This window comes from Rhododendron vialii, chromosome 2a (assembly GCF_030253575.1).
Source record: "Rhododendron vialii isolate Sample 1 chromosome 2a, ASM3025357v1".
Lineage (NCBI taxonomy): Eukaryota > Viridiplantae > Streptophyta > Magnoliopsida > Ericales > Ericaceae > Rhododendron > Rhododendron vialii.
The window spans coordinates 2513073-2539880 of record NC_080558.1 but is presented as its reverse complement, the minus strand read 5'-3'; the positions used below and the strand labels follow the sequence as shown (position 1 = coordinate 2539880).

At 38.2% G+C, this 26808-nt stretch overlaps 3 protein-coding genes across 3 annotated transcripts in view; 1 reads left to right on the top strand and 2 right to left on the bottom strand.

Annotated features, from left to right (window-relative positions):
• Positions 1–26808, bottom strand: part of LOC131310188 (heat shock 70 kDa protein 8) — a 71013-nt gene that overhangs the window by 35346 nt on the left and 8859 nt on the right. The gene's annotated exons all lie outside the window — the stretch shown is intronic.
• On the bottom strand, positions 1586–7329 carry LOC131310168 (probable linoleate 9S-lipoxygenase 5). The gene is made up of 9 exons (XM_058337049.1): positions 6786–7329; positions 5383–5669; positions 4762–5002; positions 4044–4382; positions 3883–3968; positions 3701–3808; positions 3295–3599; positions 2686–2949; positions 1586–2444 (listed from the first exon to the last, which is right to left on the bottom strand). The coding sequence occupies exons 1-9, from the start codon at positions 7021–7023 to the stop codon at positions 1676–1678; spliced, it is 2637 nt and encodes an 878-aa protein (XP_058193032.1). The 5' UTR covers positions 7024–7329; the 3' UTR covers positions 1586–1675.
• Positions 17845–23296, top strand: LOC131310217 (vacuole membrane protein KMS1-like). Its single transcript, XM_058337128.1, has 8 exons — positions 17845–18340; positions 19714–19925; positions 20329–20407; positions 21021–21320; positions 21755–21912; positions 22181–22297; positions 22562–22741; positions 22893–23296. Exons 1-8 carry the CDS (start codon positions 18262–18264, stop codon positions 23064–23066), a joined length of 1299 nt encoding a protein of 432 aa, XP_058193111.1. The 5' UTR covers positions 17845–18261; the 3' UTR covers positions 23067–23296.

The window sequence follows — 26808 nt, the reverse complement described above, 5'->3', positions numbered from 1 at the left end:
CTGGATGTGGTGTGTGTGTGTGTTTGTCTCTTTCTTAAATCTTGTTAAACGACTAGTGTTTGGTTATTCTATTCATTGGTGAATGAGAGAGAGGTAAGCCGAAACCGTGTCTCTAATTATTAGGCTGTATTTGGATGAGGGATTTGTAGCAAGTTTCTGGATACCGTACCAACTAAATTACAGGTTTTTCTGCTGGTACGGCTACCATTGTACCATTGAGATCTCGGGTTTAATGTCATCCACCAATATCAAAATATTTGACATGAATATTCGTTTATATAAAAGACAACGGTCTTGCTATTGTCAGCCCAATGGGTTGACGATAAACACACTATAAAACAAGGAAAACACGTATTTTGTGTATTTTTTATACCTTTTAATACACATTCACACATTCACAATAATCAGCCCACTAGGCTGATTTTAGAATTTTCCAAAAGATAAATAAAAATGAAAAGTAGTCTGGTACTGTTGGCCGGTACCGACCGACCAATATTTGAGCGGAAATGCAATCACGGTTTAGAGTACCAGATTTGCTAGGAAAAAAATACTCCCTCCGTTCCAAATTGTTTATCCGGTCCGCAAAACGATAACTTAAAAATAATTTTAAAAAAAAATTCAAACTTTTTTCACAAATTAATAGAACTCATTGATATCTAGTAAGTTGCTAAAAAACTTTTGAATTTTTCTTACAAAAATCGTATTATTTTTAAGACTCCGTTTTGCGGACCGGACAAACATTTTGGGACTGAGGGAGTAGTACGTACCAGTACGGAATTCAAAAGCATGATTTGTATAGGTTCTTGTCAATGGAAATGAGAATGCAGGGGATTTCCTTCACAAACTGAAGGTATGTTTCCCTCATCCTTTTTTGCCGTCTACGAGTTACTTCAGAAGTCTTGATCCAAACTCAGCATTTAGGTGACAATTTGAAGAACTTTCGAGGATAGGGGAAGAATATCCCTGGAAAAGGAATGCTAGCAATTGCTCTTTAGTTACATAGATTGTAAATCCGGGCATAAAGAGAGAGACTAAATTTGAGAGTTTTAGTTGTACCATCCCAAAAAATTTCTTCAAACGAACATCAATTCGTTAGATCCGGTAATCTACACCCATATGATATCTTTAACATCGTCATCATTCGTAGTTGATATGTCCTCCAGCCAAATGAGTACTACTTGCAATCTTCTGGTACAAAAGAACAACCCAATATTGGTCTTCTCTTCTTAGTAACGTCCCAGTGATACTTTTTTAATTATGTTCTTACAATTTAGAGCAGAATGTCGAGATGAAGTTGAAGAAACAACCAGAATGCGCATGCATAACGTTGAAGACCATATGATAACATGAATCATAAGTAAAGAAATCGACAGTTGTGGTTATTCTTCTTCCTCTTTGGTTTTCCTTACAATCGTGCATAACAGATTCAGCTATAGTTTTATTTCTTACCTTTTCGGTTGCTGGTTACCTTGGGACCTAAACCGCTTGAGCAAGACAATGATGCCAATTGTTTGATATCGCACAAGCTTGTACCCCTACTGTTTCCCTACTTATTTTCAATTCAAAAAATAAAAAAAATCGAAAGTATACAAAACCAAACTTTATTGACTTGTAGAAGATACTTACAACTTATATAGGTTTAGAGATACTGGTTTTAAAATTGCTTCGGAAAAATCTATATCGAGACACTGTTGGGAATTCCCATGCCACTAAGTCCGATAGCTCTCTGGGAATCCGATGTGCTAGGATACAGCAAGGTGTATGGCACTTTGACAGGCCCTAATCGGTTCTTCCATCTCTTGTCATTGTTCTTCACCGTGATACTATTTTCTATTTCCACCAGCTTCCTTCCAAATCTTCCAAATGCTTCAAGAGGTTGGACATCCGAAGTCCAGTCAGAACTGTCTCGCTGTCCTAAATAAACCTCGTCTGCTGAATGGCGGGACAGAATCTCTATCAGGCCTATGCCAAGTAAGGTTTGGAACTGAGCCGTGATTGTTTTGAGGAACACTGAGTCAGGGTTGGATTCAAGCTCAGCATATTCAGGAGTCCCCGGCACCGGCATGAACCGGCGGCTAACAGTTGGGCGGTTAGGGAGATAACCCGCATAAGGCCATTGACCGAAATTGACTGCCGCATGAAGGGCAGAAGCAACCCATATGATAATGGTGCATGTTTGGATGAGCTCCGTTCGGGTCTTCATCTCTGGCCACCACGGCTCATCCTTCTTGTCTCCATGGCCCACATTGCGGACCTCATTCCACCACGATTGGAGTTCAGAGTCACCTTGTATTAACTCGTCGGTGTAGTAGTAAAAAGAGCAGTATTCGCGGACCCAAGTTTCGATTGCTGACCAGATTTCAAGTCCGTCAACGGCATATGGGTAATCCTCTATCAAAAGCCTGAGTCCATGTGGTTGTGTCGAGTCTGGAATTGCCACCCCTCTGGAAAAAAGCAAAAGGAAATGTTAGACTTTATGAAGTTTCAATACCATTGACTTCTTTTTCCTTTGGAAAACGATTTGCAAGAACAAGTTCCATATTAAAGGATGAAGCAAAGATATTTTTAAATTGCGCTATCTTGTGACGAGTCTTTTGTATAGCAATGTGAGGACATATCCTGTTTGTTTAGAAACTCTGTTTTTTATTGCTTTGCCCTTTTTCCTTTTAAAGCTTTGTGACTGACCTTTTGAGCAAATCAGCTGGAAGTGCCTGCTCGGTGAAATTCCAGTTCTTGTAAATAACAGCAGACAATTCCATCGAATATTTTGCTGGAAAAACTGTTGTCTCAAGCACACCGCCGGCATTGATGACGATCTGTCGAGCCAAGGAGTTTATATACATTGTGTCACGGCAATGTGGATGCAAGAGCTTATATATTGGGTGAAGCACGCTCAACTGCCTATTTGTCGCGATAACAAATGGCTCTATGGCTGCGTGGGTGTTCAACCTGCACCGAAATCATAGTCTTTCAGGTGTGCTTTCCAAACTAGAGAAAGCTCTTATGGTCCCCTTTATGTAAGACTCAACTACTTTAGTCCGTTATTCAATTTTGAGATGTCCCATAATGCAACTCTATTTTGGAAAGTTAAAGATCAAAGATTTGCTAGAATTCTCCTTTTTTGCCTCTCTTTGGAGTTGGAGTAAACTATTCCAAGGAATCAAATATATTGTAGAAGGGCAGTTTTGAAAAGCTTGAGGTTTTTCAACTGCAAGGACTATCTTTCCTTAAAAGTTGGATTTTCCAAAATGGACCAACAAAAAGGGCGGAAGAGAAAGTACAAAAGAATTATACCAGTGGCTAATGAGCTGATGATAGCCTGAATCATTTACAGCAGCATAAGCTTTTGCAAGCTGCCAAACTGAACCTTCAATGCCATGCTCTGCTGGAGTAAAGACTTGGCTGGTGGCGCCTTTTGGGTCCCCTTGTGGATGTGGTAAGCTTAATTCAATCGCCAATGGCTTCAAAGTTCCGTCGTCTTGAAGTAAAAGAATTGTTCTGGTGGCGTAGGTCTTTGTGGACGTAGAGTTTATCCGTCTCAGGTATGGCATTAGTGCATCATGATGATCCAATATGAACAGCTTTTTATTCTTAATTACCTGTAGTAACAGTTAATTTCTATTCGTGAGTTATGGACATGACAACTGGTTAGTTTTTATGACCAAATTCATGGGGAAACAAATTCGGTGTAGGACAATACTTGATCTACTATTAGTCCGTTCATGTTCTTCTCAAGCTGCTCTCTGGTCATCGAACTGGTTTGATTACCGTATACCATAGGGTCTAGCTTGCTAGCTGGTGGAAACTCCTGAAGTAAGAATTCTAATGAAAACCCGTATGATACTAACAATATGATTTTACCAAATTAAAATTTTACTTTACTTGGAGGCAACGGATGACAACAGGGTTCACTCCGGCTACCATTTCTCGTGCAAACTCTTCATCTGTCCTCCAAGCAGATTTATCCGCTGAAAAATTCCATGAAATCCTTTAGGGATAGGAAATATTATATTTTAGAAGCCTAGTGAGATGTGGTGATTTACCTTTGATTACGTCGGGCATTGGGTATTTGAGGAACCGCTCACCGTCAGAACGGGCAAGTTCCTTAAAAAACTCCCCAGGGATACAAGCCCTTATTTCCTTGTGATTGATCCCATTTGGCAACCTAATACCACCTTCGTATAGGTTTAGTACATCTTGGAAAGTGTCGAACTCATTTGGAGTCTTATCAAAGAAAGATGCAATTTCCGGCAGCAGTAGTTGTCCGACAGACTTAAGTGCATAGGCAAGGAAATCTGACAGTTTCACTTTGTCAAAGCGTTCATCGCTCGGGACATAAAAGTCCAAACTCAGAAGTGGCAATCTGCTTTCTGTGTTAGGATCTGCAAAGATGATACTGGTAAAAGTGAGAAGCAGACAAGAATTACCAAGACAAAATGCTGCTAAAATATTAAGTTCTGGTAAATTTCATAGCCCATTGCAGAGCATGAACTAAGAAGAGCTTAAACCATACAATTTGCCTCTTGTTCACATTTTTGGTTTCGATTATTAGAATACTTGATTGGTGCTAAAAACAATCCACTTTTCAGGGGTCACCGAAAAAGTATTTCCAGTTTTAGAACATAGATTTCACGCAATTTTGAAAACTTCATAGAAACGGTAAATGCTTTAGCGATTTTCATTGTGTTTGTTTCTTTTTTCAAGCAGATCCAACAACCTTCTTGTTGTGCAAACTGAAAGCTACATAGGTAGGTTTCTGACCAGATTTTGTTGGCGCGCGGCCAGTTCTCCCTCTACGGGGATATGGGTATTCCTGAGATCCTCCAAGCACTGGACGTGCATACTCCCGGCCCTTGTCTGGCAATCCCAAATTGTTGTAGTATGCATAGTCATATACTCTGTCCCACTCCTTGAGCATGCCCGAACCGGTTCCTCGTAGATCATTCAATTCTTGCTCCCTATAATATCGCAGTGGTTCTGGTGTATCACTTGGGAGATAGGTCTGATAACAAAGTCATACAGTTGTAGTTAGCAGATGTACTTATTATTACCTTAGGCTGTCTAGCACTCCTTCTGGAGTGAGTGATTGGAGGAGAAAACAGAAGAAATGGAGAGAAAGAGGAAACTCTCCCACATCTGGTTTAAATTAGGTGAGAAATGAAATTGATTTTTTGTATTTGTCATACCACCGAAATCGCCCCTCCGCCAAATAACCTAATTTCACATTCTTTGCTTTCTTTGTCATGACAAAATACAATTGATTCTTTCTTTTCTCACCTAGTTTTCCAATCGGACTGTGGAAGCCAAACAAACTTACTAATGACTATAAATTTCTTTGCAATAGTATCTCTCATAAGGTTTGTTGCTTCCAATTAGAATTACCTTATTTGCAAAGAAGACGCGGTCATGTTTATAGCGATATGCTGGGTAAACCCAGGAGCTGCAGACAAAATGGACTGGACCATGCCCTGGTACATCTTCTAAGGTCACTGTCTTCAGGTAGAGCTGACTGTGGTGGTGGTTTCTTATGATGAAAGCACCCGGTATACCCACAGACTCATCCCAATCGAAAGTGACGTTGAACGAGTCATCTCCATCCATCACCGAGATTTTTGTATTCCAGTTTTCAAGGTACGCTGGTTTTCCGAGTGTCCCTCGATTTTCAATAGCTAAACATGTAGAGAAAACGTAATTTTCACCTTATTAGAAAACTGATATCAACTTAAAACCTAGTCTCCAATTTTGCATCAAAATTGACAAGTATCGAGTACGAGTTCTTTTTAGATAACTGCAATGGTCTTCTGTTATGTTTCATTTACTTTACATGAACAAGACCCTAAAAATGTCAAAACTTTAGGTTCATTGGTATCATCAAGTAATTAGTACCTCTACGGAAATACATCAAGAAAACATTAGGCCGGGTGTAGTTGTCAGGAAAGGAAGAGAAAGAATGAGAATATTTTTTTTTTTTTTTTAACCAGATGTCTCGGCCAGTTTACGCTCATCTCGATTAATTTTGGGGCCTTGAAGGTAACAATCGGGCATAACCCCCCCCCCCCAAAGGCTCCTAGGTTTGGAATGTTTGGCCTCCGTGGAAATGGAACCTGTGACCTCATGGAGGAGCACTTATTGCTTTCTCACAACCACTTGGCCAAACCCCTTGAGGTTATATCTACTCCCATATTTAACTTTCCATTGCCCAATGGGATTAGTTTCCCTCAAAACTTGTCATATGAAAAACAAGATTTTGCAAGAATCTGATTTGCACAAATTTAACCACCATATTTTGTCTGCCTATAGTTTCCCTCAAAACAAGTTTTCCTTCACTTCATTTTAACTCATTTTTTAATGGGAGTAGCTTTTCAACACAATATTCCCAACAGCTAAACGGGAGCTAAGTTGGCTATTAAGAAAAAAAGTTCACAAATTCTGCTACACTATTCACTTGCTAATCAACAAAAGAGGATAATTAAAAGGGTCTGGTTTCATCTTATTGTTCCCTATTCTTGATCAGCAGGTAACCTAGGTTATCCAAGGCCTCGAACGCAATAACTCTTCCTAAAAACGCAATAAAATCACGAAATAAAACTCTAAATCAAGACTCATTCTGTAACTCTCATAGTCATTGTCCTAGTATTTAGAGTAAAGACCTATCATTCAGGCACTTGTTCTGGAAGTGGGTACTGGTCGGCAATGTCCGGTACTCTTTTGGTTCCACGGTACGGTCATAACGAAAGTACAGGCCGCAGAGAGAGAGGGAGAGGGAGAGGGAGAGATATGCTAACCTTGGTCGCCACGAAGTGAACTGATAAGTTGCAGTGAAACACCTCTCCCCAGTAACTCGTAAACCCGGTCGACAAACGAGGCCCCCAAGTCCGTCCAGTCGAGAGCATTCTTCTTCATCAAAACCACCTTCCCGTTGATCTTCTTGCTGGTGCGGCAGCCATTGTTGTGCAGAGACTTGTGCGGGCTGCTTCCAAAGCACATTCCCTCTGCTTTCTCACCAGATGAGCAGTTCCCCATTTCAACACACCCTCTCTCTTTTTATCGGCTTTTTAAAGGGGCGCAACACGAGTACTCCCCGGGGTTATTTCAACACACCCTTAGCCTAGACAGCCGCATAAATTGAAGTGAAATCTAGAGAGAGATTAGATTTGCACAAATCTAGAGAGTAGTGTGATTTTGTGCAAGTGTAGTATATGACAAGTTGTATTGGGAGGGGTCCTTTTAAGGAAGAAGATGTACTAGGAAACCAAGCCCAACTACTGGCCTCATAGAATGTGTGGAGAAAACGGTTCCAACTAACTCTCATTGCCATGCAATTAATGTAGACTTGCAGAGAAAACTAAGGACCAGATACCTTTTCCATTCAGTCCCATTTGGCATATCTTCGTGGGAGTATTTTTTTTGTTTTAAATGTATATGTAAGAGCAAAGCCTACCCTTCAGAAAAGTCTAGGCTTATCCACAATGGGTGTACTGACTATTGTGTTTAGTCATGTGTGTTAAAACTTAGCAAATAATATTATATTTTTTGTGCCACAATGCTTACATTAGCTTGTGTGCTAGAATGTGTTAAACCTTGTAGTGTGCTAGCACGTGTGCCAAGTTTGGCAACTATGCTAGCAAACAATAAGTGGGTTTCGTGCACCTTTATAATTCAAACTCCAACCATAAAATATAAATATCCATTACTCCTAATACACACTTGTGGGACCCATTTTTTATCCCTGTACATATTTTAACAAACAAATTTACCAAACTCATTGTGGATGTTCTAATAACACACTAACAATGTCTAACACACACTTGCGGGACCCATTTTATCCTAATACACATTTTAACAAACATTTTAACACACAAATATACCAAACCCCATTGCGAATGCTCTTACCACACATTCTAACGCACGCGTGTGGGGCTCACTCCGGAACTGCTCTGTTTCGCACTTACAAATCCAAAAATTAAAAATATTTATTAATATTTGTTGGAGTTGATTTTTTACATAAAAAACTATTTTAAATTTATGGGGTTTTTTTTTTGTATTTTGTGGGACCCGGAGTGGGCCCACACGCGACGTGCGGTAAAACTTGTATGGTGACTGTAGCACTGCTGTCTACCCTTAATTGGTGTCAACATGACTAGATACCAAATTCATTTTTCTGGCGCTTTGCTAAGGTGTCCAAAAAAAAAAACAGGGAAAAGATAGAAATGTTGTTGCAACGGTTTGGTGTCATTTTGGCACAATCTTAAGGCTTAGTTTCAGAACCTAAATTAAGTATTATTTATTTTTTAAGAAGAAAATTTCAAGCTAAAAAATAATTTACGCAAATAATTTTCCTAACAATATAAATCTTATTTGATAGATCTTATTGAGATCTTTTGTACGGTACAAAAAAAAATCAAAAAATTATTTTTTCATTTACATTACTTTTAATTTTAAAATGTGAAATAAATGTTTATTTTTTAATCCGGTGTTCTGAAACGGGATACTATTAATATTGCCGATCTTGTTTTTCAATGCAAATCAGTTGGCTAGAATCAGTTGGCTAGAATAATGCGGGAGATTTGGCACCACCAAAGTCGGTGTCGAATTCAACGCTAAAAGATGGCTATTTATCGTTTTTCAGCCCCGGGAGATAGCAACGGATGGAAAAGGTGTATGCTTTTGCCAAACTGCGACTTTGACAGCCTGAACGACTCATGCGTAGACTTGCTCTGGGTGTTGTAGTAATTTTACAGGTTTGTTTCAAGGTTGGATGATTATAATAATGCTACGTTACACACCCTTGCACCATACGCACCCGTATAACCAAATCATCGAGAGGCGTAATCAAACAATCGAAAGGCATAACCAAACCATTGAGCGGCGTAACCAAACACTTTCCTTCGATTGTTACGCCTATTTCATAAAATGTTATGCCTCTTAATGGTTTGGTTATGCCTTTCAATTGTTTAGTTACGTCTCTCTCAATGGTTTGGTTATACATGTGCATATGATACGGGATGTGTATCGTAGTATTTTTCTAATATTAAGTGCATGCTTTTATCTTTTGGTGGGAGTATGTCTTTGTTGATCATGTCACATATAAATGATTTGTCAACTCAGCTGCGTTTTTTTTCTTATGATAATAATTATTATTATTATAATAGTAGCTCAATTTGGGGAAATATATAAATCCATTGTATGTGGTGAAAGATGCATGTGGATTATCTTTATGGATGGGCCTCCATTTCTCTGTCTCCATGCCCTTTTGCGTGGTCTTCTAGAAGACTAAACTATAGGAGCTTTGAACTATTGGTACATGAGATACGTAGTTTATGGCACCAACCAATTGTGACCATCCAAAAATGTTTTGGATGGTCCGGATTTTAATGAAACTTTTTCAGGAAAGTATCATTAAAATTCAAACCGTCCAAAACACTTTTATAGACAACCGCGATTAGCGCCGTAAATAACTATTCACGGCATAGCCGTGGAAAAGATTGGTACATTAAAGATGTTCCGGTTGGATCTCTCTCTTTATTGTAGTTGGATCTCTCTCTGGACTCTGGTTTACCAAAGCAATTTCATTATGATAACCAACAAGAAATAGTATTTTACTCAACTCTCTCTCTCTCTCTCTCTCTCTCTCTCTCTCTGGTTTACCAAAACAATAAGTTACGAAGTGATCCTAACCAAAGCATCTACCAGAGTTTGAAAACACAAAAAGACTGAAGGCAAATGTCATTACGATAACCAACAAGAAATAGTAGTTTTTTACTCAAATGCCAATTGAGTTACGTTGCACCAGATGATTGCAGCCTTAGGGTAACTGTTATATATTGACCCTTTGCTTTATTCTTGTCAAAGGTCCCAGTTATCCGGGCACACTTGTCGGGTTTGTAAAGCCTGATTCAGTAGTGATTAGTTTGTTTCAAAAAATAACGATGTAAAATTTGAGGATACGTTTTTCGCTATATGCAGTTGTGATCTCTGTTCAAATGTATAATGAAAAACTAGCGTGAGCTGTGAATGTACCAAAATCGGAACCACGTAAATCGTAGTGTCGTGACTTGCTTTCCTGTCGTGTTTTGCTTGAATATCTTTGTGTTATTGTGTGTGCGGTTCTAGGTCGAATCCATAGTATTACTCTCGTACGTAAACCCTAGCACATATTATTTGCTCCCATACTTTGCTTGCTTTTCTAGGCAGGAATCATTATAGACACAAATCAAAGTGTACAAATCCAGAAATAGATGTGCTCAGAACTATCCGATACATGTAAGCGGCGAGTCTCACATGGTGGATGCGGGGCCCATAGACATCGGAATATTCCGGACACAAATATGTCCGGATTTGTACACTTGATTAGTATTTTTGTATAGTAAAACGGAAATTATCGAGGACTTTACAAAATGAGAAAGGGCACATATGTGGATGTGTCGACATAGATGTATGAATGTATGCTAATAGGCTAAGAATTACTAATACTAGTATTTTGCATGCACAGTAGTGGCCCGGACAATATGGTTCGGTCCATGCCCGAGCCATGCTCCTCGGGAACGCCCCCCCCACACTACTCCGCTGAGTTGGATCTTATAGATCGGGGGCGTCCTGCTCGGTGGATGTGACTGCTCGCGTGGGTATCACTTTTGGGACTTCTCTGGTGCACCCAGCTCGGGGCTCTGACGAAGTCGTTCGGGAACAACCGACTTGAATCCAGCAGTAGTTGCAGCTCATGTAGGGAAGTTATGGCTTGGCTTCTTTCTTTCTTTCTCTTCCTTTTTCTTTTCACTTTTTTATTTTTTAATTTTCTTGTGTGTTTGGGAGTTGACATGGAAAGGGGCTAGCTTGTTATTCCTGAGGATGAAAAATTATACTAATCTTGAATGATGATGAGAATCTCGTTACTGGAACCACTACATCAGTTTTGTTCCCAGCCCAGCCCAGGTGGTTCAAAAGATTTAATTTGGTCTATGCATGTGCCTGTGACCGAGTGCAGAGGATGAGCTTTATTGGGAACCTGCCAAAGATGGAGCATTCTCGGTCTAAACGGCTTACTTTGTTCAATTTTATGGTAAGTTAATTTAGAGAGGATTTAAAGAAGAAACGTCTACGCCTCCCGCTCCTTTTCACTCATCCCTCCATCACATTCAATCTCACCGTTCAAAATACTTTTGGACATTACGAATTCTTTTAAAGTCCGAACCATTAATTGCTGAAACGGATGGTGAGATTGGGAGAGCGGTGAAAGTGAGCAGTGGGGGCATTGCTCCTTTATCTGGAGGGTGATGCATGGGATATTGGCAGTAAAATACGTGTGAATGAGGCGAATAGCTATTTGTAAAAAAATCATATACAACCCATGAATTCACATTCTACATTCCACGATGACAGATCTAGAAAAAAAGTTGGATAGTGATACACCCAAAAAGAGGCCATACGTTGCAGACCTCAAAACAAGCTGCATATGAGGGAATATGTTAAGAAAATACAAGCTCACATTGCTTGGATTTCAAATCGGTCATCAGTGATTACTTAATATAATGTTGGGGCCTCTCCATCTAATAGCTTAAGCTTTTGAGTTGTATAAAAAATTTTCACGCGCGCTCGAGTTAAAATGCCCGTTCTATGAAACAATGGAGCATATATTTTTCCAATGCTCTTTCTCCATAGATTATGCATGGAGAGCATCACACTTGGGTTTTGATTTTGAGGTGGGTAGGCTCATGGTGCTGGGGGGATGGTTGGCAGGGTGGATGAGGGCGGCACCAAGTAAGACCCTCATTCGGGAATCCTTTGTGTATCTTGCGGAACGTGTGCATGATGTGTTCGCAATGAAGTCCGGAACAGTTCGATGCACTTGAGTCTCACGCGACAGATGCGGAGTCCGTACACAACGAACAGTTTCAGACACATTTACATCCAGATTTGTGCACTTTGATCTATGTCGGTGGTACTGTTGCATAAAAAAATACGAATTATCAAAGACTTTGCAGAATGAGAAATCGAGACGCACACATGTGGATGTGTCTAATCAGATTTTTTTTTTTTTTTTGGATAAATATAAGCTCAAGAAATCTACTCAGATGTTGAATAATACGCAAAGAATTACTACTAAGATTTTGCATGCACGCTTTAAACCCTTGACCAAAACTGTGTGGGTATGGGGAATGGGCAAAAGAGTATTCTTTATGAAAGTTATGGTTTGGCTTCTTTCTTTCTTTATCTTCTTTTTTCTTTTTTTTCACTTTTTTATATTCCGGAGATGAAGACTCAGACTCTTATCTTGAATATATTAATGAGATATCTTGTTACTAGAAATTCAATACCTACACTCAGAAATTCCCGTTCCACTAAGGTTCTTATTTTTTAAGTATTTATTTTTCGATTTACGAGACATGTCATTCTGTCATATTACATCACCTTTAATTCAAAAAATAAGTACTATTTTTCTAAGTGGAACAGGGTCTCGGATTTCCTTTTGGTTAATTTGAGAAAATTATGAAACAATTTACGAGAAAATTATTTGATTCCTGCTTGCGGTTCAATTCTTGCTTATTTGAACAAATTCAGAAAATTTAATGCCTTGTTTTGGATTCAAACTTGAAAAAAAATTTCCAACTCAAAAAACACTCACTATCCTTACTTTCAATCATTACTCTCATTTCTCTCTTCACTTATTACCCCTATCTTCAATCATTACTCTTATTTCTCTCTCTATCTCTCTCTTCACTCATTATCTTTATCTCCAATTATTACCTTATTTTCTCTCTCCACTCATTACTCCCAAAAACCAAACTCAAAAAAACTCCAAAACCTATCCGAACAAAGGGCTACAAACTCCTAACCGGAGTCCATTAATGGGAACAAACCCACAATAATTGGGTTTTCCATGTGGTTTGGATAGGAATCCGAATGACGGCGGATTTTTCAGATGAGACGGAAGTAAGGTAAAAAGGGATAAAGAGATAGTCGCTCACCACCCAAGTTAGGAATCAATGGGATACAGATATCACCACCCGAGAATTTAACTAGGGATACAGGGCATAGGGAACCGCTCACCACTCAAAGGAATCCACCTAAGAGATACAGAAACGGGGAACTCGCCACCTATTGGAATCCACCGAAGGATAAGAGTTAACAAGAAGAATTATCTTATCACAAGCCAAAGGCTATTTTAATTCAACACACTCTAAAGATTTCATTCATAGCAACACAATTTATAGGCAACTTGGAACAACCCTCCAAGAATAGGAAAAGACACTTAACATTTTCAAGATACAAATTAAAAATGACTTGACCATAGACTAATAGAAAAATGTGTTTGACTCTTAAAACTTAAAAAAAACGACTCTTCGATCAATGCAATGACTTCTTGAATAATTTCAAGGACTTTGCTAATACTCCAATACTTATGATTGGCTGTTCAATCCAATCAAAATGCTTTTTCACTTCAACTTCTAGTTTGCTCTTTTCAATATGATTGATGTGAATAGCACTCACCATGGTACTAGATAATTGAAAATTTTGCTTTTGCCTATTGCCATCTTGAATATCATCGTTGACCACGAATAAATTATCAATTTCGCCATCAACGGGACCAACAACTTCATTAGCCACATAAACAATATTCTTGGCGTGCACATCATGCAAAATCAAGAACCCATCTTCAGCGTATTCATCATAGATTGGAGGCAAATTCCAATCCATTATTTGTAGTGAAGAAGAAGAATCCTTGTCTGAAAAGATTTCATCTGGCATTGTTTGAAATTGCAAGCAACAATAACTCGCCATTGAACCCAAAGCTCTGATACCAAACAACTAGACTCTTTGACTAGGAGCTAGGAAGACACTTCAACATGAATTTTACGTCATTTTCAATAACCATTAACATGCTCCTGCATCACAGAAGAATTAATACTTGCTTAGTTCGGTAATGTGATTGCGGTTTAGATAGGGAGTCAAGAGAATTATTTTTCTTTTCCAATTAACTTATTAGTGTTGATCCAAATTTCCTTTTTCTATAGTTTCCTCTTGTTCTTAACTATCCAAAATGAGTCGTGTTAACAACAACAACAAATATCCAACACGTGTTGGAATATAGTAACATATATTAATTTAAAAACGAAATCAAGTAGTCATTATTTGGAGGCTGACAGGGTTTCAGCCCAAACTTGTTTTCATCTCATTGTTAGCTAATTGGGTGAAGGAAATTTTGCTTAGAGTAGTATTTACTTGCCACTCCAAATGATCATTCCTACTTAAATTTTAAACAAAAGTCTACGAGCACAAATTCGCACGCAGTTGTCTACAGAACCATGAAATTAACATACAGTATCTAGGCCCATATATATAGGTATTGAACCGAGGACATAGCCGTGTTCCTAGCATTGCGCGAATTGAAAAAACATATAATCTCCAAAATAATATGAGGCGTCACCGTGACTAAATGGATGCTCAAACTTTAAGCCAACTCTAAAAATCTAGGCATTTTTTAGTTGAATCAGTGAAATTTTCATTTTAACCCCGATCTCTAGCTAAATTTTATGCACCAAAATGAAGCTTTTGGTTTACGACTCTGGCCTAGGATGGCAATTTCCCCAAACCCAATGGGTACCGGCCGCCCCGCCTATTCGGAGGCGGATATTCCTAGAATTTTTATCCAATAGGAGCGGGTATGGTGAAACTTAAAAAATCTTCGCTCGAATATGGGACAGGTATGATATTTTGTGGTACCCGTATCCGCGCTGTAAGCAATAATATACATGTTTATGTAGACATATATATTGTGGGTACATATACTTAAGAGGTAAAAAATATCCATGTATGGTATTTGTTAAAATTTTGTGTAGTATTTGTTTGTGAATGGTGTATTTTTTGTGCGACCTTCTATTCTATGTTGCATTTGGATAGTTTTTTTTTCTTGTTGTATCACTGTTGAATTGTCTTTTGTGTACCCATCGTTCTTTCTTGTTGAAGTAGTTTGGATACGGATTTACCCGAATATACCCCATCTTCATTGGGATACGAGTGTGGTGGGTTGTCCATTATCCCTACTGATTTTCCCTTCCGGGCATGGGGGTGGGGGTGGGGGTGGGGAAGAGTTCCCCGATTGAAGATATGAGGCGGAATAGGGTCCCCCGACTCATACCCTACCCTGGCCAAAATGTATGGGCTCAATTGGGTAGAGCTACTACGACTACAAGGCCTTTTTATTGTTGAAGCCCAAGTCCATCCCCAACATTTTACTGGGTACTTACAGCAAATCCATTGGAAACTCACTTTGGTGGAACTTTGTGCCAATTTATGTGTCTCAGACTTTTTTTTTTTTTTGATCCGCATGTGTCTCAGACTTTGTTCCCCTATTATTCCTACATCCTTAGAGATTCCTATATCTCATTTATATTCCATGGATATGATATCCGATTCCCTCCGTTCCTAAATGGTAGTCCACCATGAAAATACGTACACTTTTCGAATCAAAATATAAGGTGTTTCCATGCACGATTTTTGAAATTTCTTGACCAAATTAAAGATCTAAATGAGACGTTTAACTTGGTGTCAAGAAATTTAAAAAATTATGCGCAAAAGTACCTCATATTTTGTTTGAAAATTGCAAGTATTTTTTTGATGGACTACCATTAAGGAACGAAGGGAGTATTGTTTATCTTCGGGCAACATACAAACACTTAAATTTTGCATCCAATTTTGATATCACAAGAAAGGAGAATAATTTGTCAACTCTTTCATCAAATGAAACATGGGAGTCTATCATATTGAAATTTTTCATTGCCACACGGATTTGGTTTCTTCAAATTCTGCAAACCCCATTTTATCCCCCTTGTTAGAAGCTCTGATGCTATGTTTAAAAAATGAATTGACAAGAAAGTTGCTTTCATTAATGTGTATTGTCTGAAACATAACTCTAGCATGCTTTTATGTAGACTACAAGACTTTGTGACAAGAAACCTAGACCAACTAGGAAACTTGCATAATAAAGAAACTAAGACTAACAACAACAAAAAAAAACATAAATAATACAGTCTAGACTAAACAGGAACCATAATAATAAACCTATAAATATGATAACATAATATTTTCTAATATTATGCTAACATTCTCGCTCAAACTCAAGTAGATCTACCAACTTGAGTTTGAAAAAACCCAAAAAAAAATAGGAACAATTAGCAACCATGAGAAGCCAGAAAAACCAAGAGAAATCAGTAGCCAGGAGAATGAGGTGCCAAGAAGTTCAACCAACATAATCTTGTCTGTTTTAGTATAACTTTTTCTTGAGAAATGAGACCTCCATTTACTTTTGTGATAGCTCCCTCAAATTTTATTCATTGAAGGTAGAGCCTACAAGTATTATACTCCTGTGATTACCCAGTTGATGGGTAGAAAATAGGCACTTCACCGGGTCAAGGTTGATCCCCGGACCCAGGGTGCTGTAGCCTGTAGTGTACCTCCCACACTACATGTGTAGTGCAGTCAATCCGACTGTCCATCTCAGTAATGAACGGCTCAAATTTTCATTGGATGTTGGGAATTTGGGATGGCTTAATAAATACTGTCACTTTCTACTTTATTTGTTTAATGGAAACCCTCAATTTTTTTAAATTAAATCGATATGGTGATGCTTTGTTAAAATAAATATATTAATGTTGAATCATGTGATCCCAGAACAAAACAAATACTCCTACTTCACATAAAAATATTAGTGAGAATCCCTTTCTTTTTTTAGGTTTAGGGATTTATAATGCTTTAAGTTGAAATAAAACATGAAGCACCAATCTAATCATTGAGGTCCATTAAAAGAAAATTCTATCCATTGAGTAATGTAGGCATACACAGCTATGGGATTTGTCAAGAGCTAATCTATAAGAAATTTGAGAAACCATGCTTTGTCAAGATGGTTGTCTCACCTGCCTCCCCAATGGAGGCGTGAGTTCAAGCCCCACGAGGGACGTGATTGGTGTCCAGAGCTATGAATAGCCTCTAGACCCCTTGTGTGCTAATATACTAACTATTAACTCCCTCGATTTCATAAATATTTACACAAATTCACTCACATTCATATTGAGGCCCACATTACAAATCCAATGTCAAAAAATGTGAACATATGTGTGTAAATACTTGTGGTTGAACAATAATTGATTATCCATAAGTATATTTGTTCGGTGCGCATGGATTGTATTAAAGTATTCAATGTCTTCAATCGATTACAGAATAGCAAAATCAGTTGAAATTCTAAATTTAGGCCCAGGGTTAATCTAGTTGGTTGATAAGTTGTTCCAAAATTGATCAGATTTCGATTCTTTAAATTAGGAAGCAAGAAAATAATTTTTTGTAAATTTCTTAGTCAATGGCTTGCCTTTGATTAAATTGGTGAGAAAACTAATTGAGGTGCGCGTAAGCTGATTTGAACACCTCTCACCATGAATCCCAAAAAAAAAAAATCTAAAATTAGGTTTTTTGGGTAAATTAGTTGAGATCCACGTTGTAGACTACTCCTACTAGTAGTGGTAACCAATTATAAAAGGAAAATATTATTTTTTTCCCATTTTTAGAATCCTTCGGTTATCGTGTTACAGTATTATATTCTGTCTGGTTGGAGTTGAGTTTTGTTCACCCTCTACTTAAGAGGGGAACATTATCCTCCTTCCTATTGGTTGAAATGGTGTGGATTCCACCACAAAATGATGTCATGCTTACCAAAAAGTGTATTGCATGACAAACATGACATTACTTGTGCTGAGATCTACACCATTTTAACCAATTGAAAGGAGGATAATGTTCACCCTCTTTTAAGGAGGGTGAACAAAATTGCACTCGGGCTTTGTATATACGTTTCATTATCAAATCTACGGAGTGTATATAAAGAGTATAAATCTACGGAGAGAGAGAGAGAGAGAGAGAGAGAGGGGCTCAAACCCTGGATCTTAACGCAATCGATTTCAGGTTCGTGTTGTGGGTCTGGCTCTGATTCCTAACACAGATCTGAAAAGATTGAATGAGCCATTCAAGACCCATAAATTACCTCTAAAAAATCTCTCAAAATCTCCCACCTTTCTTTCTTTTCATCTTCCACAAACCATCAAAAGTTTTATTCTTTATTTTCTTGATGAAGAGCATCAAAAGGTTCGATAGTGTCTATCTCATCACCCCTTTACTTGTCCCGATGTCTTTTTAGCGAACCAAACCCAGTTTACAGATAAAGTTATATAGTTATATTAGATATATTGCATTTATGTATAGCAATTGAGGAAACATCAAATGGGTTCGAAGAAGAAAGCTGCTCGGCACAAATCTCCTTCTCCTTCTGTTTCTCAAGATACGGATATGTCGATCGAAGGTAAGTGCTTCAAGTTTTTTTTTTTTAAATGATGAATTTGGGTTCTTAAGTTCAGAAAAAAGATGAGTTCTTTGGGTTTGTGATATTTCATGACTCTCTTTATGGGGTTGGATTATGAGGTATTATTGATTGAAGGCTGCTAGAATTTTCTCTTGGAAAAGTTTAGCTTGAAGTGAGCATGAAAAGCTTGGAAATTTGGTTAGGAATTGGGGATTAAGTTTGGGTATTAGGTGATAGAGTTATGGATGAATGAAAGAATGCAGTATTTACGGACAAAAGCATTCGGTTATTGAGTAAAAATGATCATACTTTTGATGTCGAATCAGGGTCAATTATGTCAAATCAAGGTCAATTAGGATAGAAATACAGCACTGGGTCGAACTCTTCTTTACTTTAAAGGCAATAGCTGTGGTTTATTTGAGCAAAAACTCTAAAAGCCCCACACACAATGTGTGGGGATTTGCCTAATTGCCTGTATGCTGAGATTGGTCCCCAATGATTACTCATCGAGGTGCTGTAAGCTGGTCTGAACACTTGACTTATCAAGAAAAATATGGGTGTGTGTGTGCTCGTGTTTGTGCATCCGTTTTGGAGTGAATGGTTGTGTATTAGGAGTGTCTTCAATTGGCTACAGTAAGGATGCTAAATCTGAAAGGAATGTATTATATTCGGAGCGAATTGGGACCATCCGTTTTGGTTACATCTCCTTGGTCTTATTGGGTTGTTACCAGATGATAGTGACCATGCCTAAAATGTAATTTTGTAGTTATTTATTGACAAGAAACTGGACTGACTGGTATTTTGGTCAATTGTTGAATTTTATAGCCCAATGTGGAATGTATTTTAAGTGATGACTTGGGTATGATTTTTATCCAAGAAAACTTGGATGGATGTGGTTTTTACGTGCCCCTTTCACTAAGCTTTTCTTGTAAGCTAGTTTTGTGCTTCACTTCTAGCTGGATTTGTAACCTGTTTTAGTTGCAATTGTGTGCCCTTTTGGGATGTGTTTTATGCTTCATTTTATATCTTTTCCCTTGGCTATAATACTGCGTACTTGAATCTCTCGTATTTTAGTTGAAAACTCTTCATTGATCGAGGTTCGGTGTCTCTATTTCAACTGTTTGGCAGTTTCGCGTGCAATATGGACTGGGTTTTTTTTTTTACAATAAAAATCTCTGGTTTTATCGCTACTCTAATTATATCAAAATCAGAGTGTACAACTTGATCTAAGTCAACCCAAAATGAAGAGATGGTGGTTACAGTGTTAATCTGAGACAAAAAGTAAATTGCAGTAGGAAAATTTTATTCTTGAAGGGAAGGAAATGCTTTTAGATCTTAAACCATCACCTTATAGAATTGCTACTTTTTTGCAGGTCTGCATGCTAAACATCAGCAGGAGCTAGAAAATTTGACGCTAACAACACAACCTTTCAAAACATTGAAGTTTTTCATTTTGGCTGTTATTAAGTATCTTAAGAGATCAGTATCATATCTTTTGGCACATGGTGGTTGGCTCATGGTTTTATGCAGTGTGGTGGTGCTTGTTGGAATACTGCTTTTTACCATTGATGGTCCTCACGAAAAGGTACTTGTTTGATTTTCTTTGTTTGTACATGCCACTGTCTGTTTGTCTCTCTACTTTCTGGATAAGAATCTAAACGGACTTGATAACCACGCTTATCCTAACTATAGTAGACCAAACAAACATTTCTAATGGGAGCTCCTCAGTTGTGTATCCAAATTTAGAATTTAAACGACTTCATTGAGTCTCTGAGTTCCTTTTCAATAAATTTATGGTGGTCCCTTTTGTCATTTTGCCAGCTTATTTGGCTCAAGAGATCTTTGCCACATGGGATGAGTGATTAATTCATACGCCATTTTTTTGTTGCAAGAATCACATAACTTTCTGGCATACATCTATCTGGTCAAGATTCTTTGGTTATGCTTGCATTTAAAGGACATAGATTTATTCTTGACCTGTTTTGCAGCATGTTGAAGAGTTTCTTGAATATTTGCAATTTGGATTGTGGTGGGTGGCTCTTGGCGTTGCATCTTCTATTGGCCTTGGTGAGCGAAGTTGATAAACCTGTACATTATGAATTATTATTCCTGGTCAAGTGCCTTTCTATAGCACAGCCTTCTGGTTGGTGTTGGAGTGGTGGTCTACGTATTGCCATGTTGGTATATTAGCTAGCGGGCGAGGGAGGGATGGGTTATTTTCTTTCATTATAATACGTGCATATGCCAATAGTATGTGTAGGATTAGCTAAGGTTAACTGGAAGGTATAAAATTTCGATTCCGCTTATGTTTTACATTGAAACAGCCAAGACCTTTCTATTTCCTAGGAGACCAAAACCAAACACTGGAGGAACCAAAATTCTAATGTTTCTGCAGATGGCTACTGAGACGCACTCAAACATGTCGAAATTTAATGAACCGCACTGAAACATTGAGTCAATGAGTTTTCTTTACCCGTATTAGAAATAAGCAGAAATAACATCTTTTCATACGTTCCCATATTCTGTTGACATTTCCAGTATGTTCTGGCTACGCTTTCAAAAATTTCCAAAATGTTTCCTAACCATTTCCGTTTCCTAGCTAACTGAAACATCATACCTAACGCAGTTTTGATCCTCGGTTGACTTGTGTTGTGGTGAAATGGCGTTTGGTTTTGTGCAGGTTCTGGTTTGCACACTTTTGTCCTTTATCTTGGGCCTCACATTGCCTTGTTCACAATAAAAGCAGTGCAATGTGGCCGAGTTGATCTCAAAAGTGCTCCATACGATACGATACAGTTAAACAGAGGCCCATCATGGCTTGACAAGGATTGCTCAGAATTTGGGCCGTCATTGTTTTCGTCTTTGGATGGTTCACATGTCCCATTGAGTATGATATTGCCTCAGATCCAGATGGAGGCTGTTCTATGGGGCATTGGGACTGCACTGGGGGAGCTTCCTCCGTATTTTATTTCAAGAGCAGGTATGTATGTTTTTTTTTTTAATGTTCTTGGACACCAAGAGGTTGTAAACTAATGTTTATGAAATAACTAATTGGAAGGAAGATTAATGAGGAAATTTTATTGAAACAATTTCAACATTTCTGAAAACCAAAATAGGTATATGTGAAATTATCAAACAACGTTAAGATTCTTCGAAGACATTTTAACCTTTGAGGAGGCCTTGCATTTTGCGTTTATATAGATTGTGAAAACTACTCTGTTCTTGGAAAAAGGCGGACGTGTGAAGGATATTGGTAATGCATTTCTGTAATGTTCTCAGAAACTACTGTAAGGAATTTCCTTGTAAAGCGGCCAGTTTTCAGGAAACACTTCTGAAAATATTATCCCGAGTTTCCGAAATAATGGATTCTTGAAGTTAACAAAAACAGTATCATATTACCTTTCTTTTGTGCAGCCCGTCTGTCAGGCAGCAAATTGGACACGATGGAAGAATTGGATGCTTCATCAACTGAAGATATCGGAATCATAACTACTCATCTAAATCAGATCAAGTGCTGGTTCCTGCTGCATTCCCAATATTTGAGCTTCTTTACAATTTTAGTGCTTGCTTCGGTGAGTTTTGATTTCCTCCCCATTTTCTAGCATAACTTCTTCCTATAACATGATGTGTGATTCCTACCTTTTGAAATTTGTAGTAACACGATTTTAGTTTATCCTAACATTTGAGTTATGTATTAATATCTGCTTTGAACATTTTACAAATTTTTATGATTCATTCCTACAGCCATTTGTCCAAGTGAGTAGTTTGGAGTTGATCTAGACCTTTTGCGTTGGCATAGTCATTAGTAATGTGTTTTTGCTTGAATGATGTATCTTTTAGGTGCCAAATCCTCTATTTGACCTTGCTGGTATCATGTGCGGACAATTTGGGGTTCCTTTCTGGAAGTTTTTTCTTGCAACATTGATTGGGAAGGCAATCATTAAAACTCACATACAGGTTCGTGTCAAGAATTATTTGGTGCAGGAATCTTATCTTTGGTTTATCGAGCTTTTGCTGTATTTTGTCTTTTTTGCTCATGATTCTGGCACTTGGAGAATGGATATGTTCTTTGTTTGCTTTGGTTTGAAGGAAAAAACGATACGAAGGCTATGAAACAGAAGTTGACAATCTGCTGTTTATTACTAAAAAGCTGGATAGAACCTTAAAATTGATTGCGAGTTTGACTTCTGATTCAGCGTTTGGTTTGTTAATATTGTGCAGACGTTGTTCATTATATCCGTTTGCAATAATCAACTTCTTGACTGGATCGAAAATGAGTTGATTAGAGCGTTCAGCCTTGTACCTGGTTTCGCTTCCGTCCTGCCAACCGTCATCCCAAAATTGCATGCAATGAGAGCTAAATATATGACAACCGCACCTCCTATGCCCTCAAACATCAAGGTTCTCATCTTTCCATATCTGATTTTCTCAAATCTTGTTCATTTGCGTGGATAGTTCCAAAGTTGGAGATGGTTTCTCTCCGTTCTTTTTGTACTTCACAAAATTTGTGTTCTGATTTTTTCCCCTCCTGTTATTTCGATATTCCGCTCAGGTGAAGAAGTGGGATTTTTCGTTTACTTCGATTTGGAACACAGTAGTGTGGCTCATGATTATGAAATTTTTCGCCACGATCGTGACCTCAACTGCACAGAGATATCTGAAGAAAGAGCAGGAAAAGGAAATTGCATCAAAGCACGCAAATGAGTCTGAGCATTTGTCTCAATGAACTTTTCAAGCATCTCTCTCTCTCTCCCCTCTTTGTCGCCATTGTAGGCACACATTCTCCATCGGGAGTTCCTTTAGACTTTCAGGGACTTTGTATAGGATGATTAGCGGTTGACGGCTCTTTTGTCCTTCTTTAATTGGGTAAGCATTGGTTTTAGGCTGAAAATTGAAGTGTCATTGTAAACTACTTGGGAAGATTATATGAAAGGCATAGATCATTTGCTTTGCTCCTCTTTGTTGTGTTTTGGACCCTCTGTTGGAGCATGTATCTGTGATAACACACACAACAGCTTAATCTCTCTCTCTCTCTCTCTCTCTCTCTCTCTCTCTCTCTGTGAGAACATGCAGCTTATATTAACGCCAAGAACTAGGTGTCCACCTCCAGTGTCGTTAACTTTAGGGTCTAGAAGTTAGCCGAGGTGTGTGTAACCTGATCTAAACATCCGTTTCTCGGAAAGGGGAAAAAAACCACCTCTTGCTTTCCTAGAACTGCAGAATTTTGACACTCAGATCCCCTCATTTCAAGTCCAGTGGTCTAAAAAGAGTCACCGGACTAAACAACGTGAATAAATAGAAAAAAAGAGCCGGCAAAACAGTACGGACCATTGACTAAACAATGTGAATATATATATCAATGAAAAATTGCTAATTAAAAAATTACTATAAATCTTGTCAGCGCATTGGATAATGTGTCCACGTGGCGCATGTATTTTGATTCTTAGTCTTTGGTAGTATTTATTAATTATCCTCTTCATGCTAACATCGGTTGAGGCCCCTAGTTGAGAATTTATTCAGTGATCCGGTAGCAGTGTTATAGAGATCTAAATTGCCTCTGAAGGACCAAAATCAAACTATAATTCTTCAAAACGCTCTGTACTTTCGCTCTCAGTTCTTGCACTGCGGTCGTGCACTGATTCTCGGCCTCGCAGGTTTTAACCATTTTGAATGTGTTTCCAATACTCTTTCATGCTCGCAAACCCGCAAGCGAATTTGTGACTTGGTGAAGAACATCTTGTTACAAAGTGATCCCACATAATGAATGTATGCCGGAGAGGGTTTCTGGAGTAACGCTTCTGTAGCACTGGATAATCTCTCGTCCTGTTAGTTTCTCAATTATTAATTCCTAGTATTAAAATAAGCTTATACTAATACAACCAGAACAAAACAGATTATGGGATTTTCCCTCAAAATATGCCTTTTTTCTCTCTCTCTCTCTCTCTCTCTCTCTCTCTCTCTCTCTCATTAAAATAATGACTTGAACAAATCTTGAAACTAACCCTAACCCCTCTTTCCTTCTTTTTTTTTTTATAGTTTTGTTTTGGTCAGGGATAATCCACTTACTTATTAATGGTGCATTTTTAATTTGTCACTTTCACTAATGATCCACTCCCCTTAGTAAAGTAATCAAGATGCTGCATTAAATAAATATGCTGACCCCAACATCAAGAAGAGTGGATTTTAATCATTTTATAATCTTATTTGCCCAAAATGTTATATTTAAATTGTACAGAAATAGTATACCCAGTTCAAGTACTTTTATATGCAAGCCTTAATCACTACTCCCCTTCGTCCCATAATGTTTTGTCTGCTCTACTAATCGAGGACATAAAAATAATACTTTACAATTTTTGCACGAAAAATTCAATTTTTTTTCAATAACTTATTACATATCGATGATTTCTTTTAGTTTACGAAAAAAATTTGAATTTATCCTTAAAAAAAACTCATTATTTTTTAGTTCTCGTTTTACAGACCGGACAACCATTTGGAGACGGAGGTAGTATTTCATAGTAGTACTGCTAGTATTTATATACAATTGGAACATGCCGTGTTCCTATAGTCTAACTTCATATTGAATTATAATCAAACAGGTGATGTGTCCGATTCTTAAAATGAACAAAATAATATTAGGAGGGTTTGGGTGACAGATCTCATAATTTACATTGTCGACGGCAGCAGTGCGGTTTTGTTTATTGAGAAGATCGGATAAAAAATTGATTATAACTTTTAATTAGTAATGCGAACTATTCTCTACGTCCCTTTTTAAGTGTCCTACTTCGTAATTTCAATTTATTAAAAAGATATTATCATTGTACCTTTCACATCAATTTTTTCCTTCACTTTCTCTACTTACCCATCATCATTACACTTTTACTCGCTAACTTTTCAAAATGGAATCTATTTTTGGGGACAAAATAGACGATGCACTAACTTTTACTTACTAACTTTACAAAATGAACACTTATTAAGAGACAGTCCAAAATAGAATACTGAACTCTAAATAAGAGACGGAGGGAGGTATTTACTGTATGCAATATAGATCTTGTTTGACAGATCTCAATGAGCACTTTAAACGATGTTTTCAAAATCACCTAAGAAATTATAGATTGCAAGATAGTATGATCAATTGAAAAGTGTCACGGACTCCCTAAAGGGACTAAGGAATAGGGACAAAGGGAGTATATTGTTAAGGATCGATTATGTATTAGTATCAACTCGTGCCCATAATCCTACCCTTGAATCTTATCACTAGGGCCTTGTTCGTTTTGGGATCTCAAAATTCCTAGACACGGTATTCAATAAATTTTCTCTATATATACCTCTCCATCCATTAATCTTAAAAATCTCCCTCAAAATTCAAATCACACCGGCCCTAGGGGATAGACCACTTGACCTAAGCTCAAGGTCACTTGGTGTGGTGGTAGGTTTTTGGGCAGTTCCGTGCCATTAAAAATTGCCTTCGCCGTGAAATGTTTAAGTACGAACAAAAGGGTCAATTGACCTCTTGCAAGAAAACTAAAATTCATGTAGCTTTTAGCAAGATGTATTTTTCAGCAAAAAAGTTGAAGTTATAATTTTCACAAATTTTTTGGTATCTGAACACGAGGAAAGTCACAGGAAAATTGATTTCTCCGCCCTTTTCCATTCTTTGCGTGCAATTGAACATGGCGTACAAAAGCCGTTTAGCTCCGATGTTGAACCCATCACTACACTCATGGAGGTGAGTAAAGGATCGCCACTGAATCGGCTTCTAGCCGTTTGTCGTCTAGTTATCAAACTAAAAGAGAGGAGTCGGGTCCAAAACGAGAAGGACCAAAGTAAATGGTGTGGACCCGACTGACATAAGATAAAAATGGTGTGGACCCGTGGCCCAAAGAGCCTAATGCATTCACGGCCACACGTAGCGGGGACCACCCACTGAACGGTTGGGGCCCACGGCCCTAGTAGGGTCCTTCACGCAATGCATCAAAATGTCGAATTTGGGGTGCCAGCATGAGTGGCCAATTTGGGCCGTACATACTTGACAATGAACGGTTCAGATTACATCTCTAACGAACAGATCTCCATCCATTCTTGTTCGGTGTAGTGCGTCAAAGGGACGTCACGCACCCTGAGTTCCAAAATGTCATTCAAATGTAACTATTTCAAAGGTTTTCGAAAGACGCTTACGCTCGCACTCCCGTGCCTGCATACGGTGGTGCATGCAACCACGCATTATGTGACTTAGATGGTCCATATGCGTAGGTTGGGTGGGGAAACACTGAATAATTGTCCCCATTACGTGGGGCCACAGATTCGTGATTTCCGGTTGTTTTTAATTGTCATCCAATTGTAAACTATTTCCTCCCTGCTCCCTGTGGGATTTTTCAAGCAAAGAGGCTAAAGAAGTTATATTTGGGTCCCACTAAACGGTCTTTGTCATAGGGGGAGAATTACAATTTGTTGGAAATTTAGGGCCCTTC

Excerpts from the sequence above, each read along its gene's own strand:
- LOC131310168 (XM_058337049.1), bottom strand. The coding sequence starts at position 7,023 with ATGGGGAACTGCTCATCTGGTGAGAAAGCAGAGGGAATGTGCTTTGGA. Across the intron at positions 3,969-4,043 it reads AATGCCCGACGTAATCAAAG|CGGATAAATCTGCTTGGAGG; the intron begins GTAAATCACCAC and ends GGAATTTTTCAG. Across the intron at positions 2,445-2,685 it reads CCAGCTGATTTGCTCAAAAG|AGGGGTGGCAATTCCAGACT; the intron begins GTCAGTCACAAA and ends GCTTTTTTCCAG.
- LOC131310217 (XM_058337128.1), top strand. The coding sequence starts at position 18,262 with ATGGGTTCGAAGAAGAAAGCTGCTCGGCACAAATCTCCTTCTCCTTCT. Across the intron at positions 21,321-21,754 it reads GTATTTTATTTCAAGAGCAG|CCCGTCTGTCAGGCAGCAAA; the intron begins GTATGTATGTTT and ends TCTTTTGTGCAG. Across the intron at positions 22,742-22,892 it reads CTATGCCCTCAAACATCAAG|GTGAAGAAGTGGGATTTTTC; the intron begins GTTCTCATCTTT and ends TATTCCGCTCAG.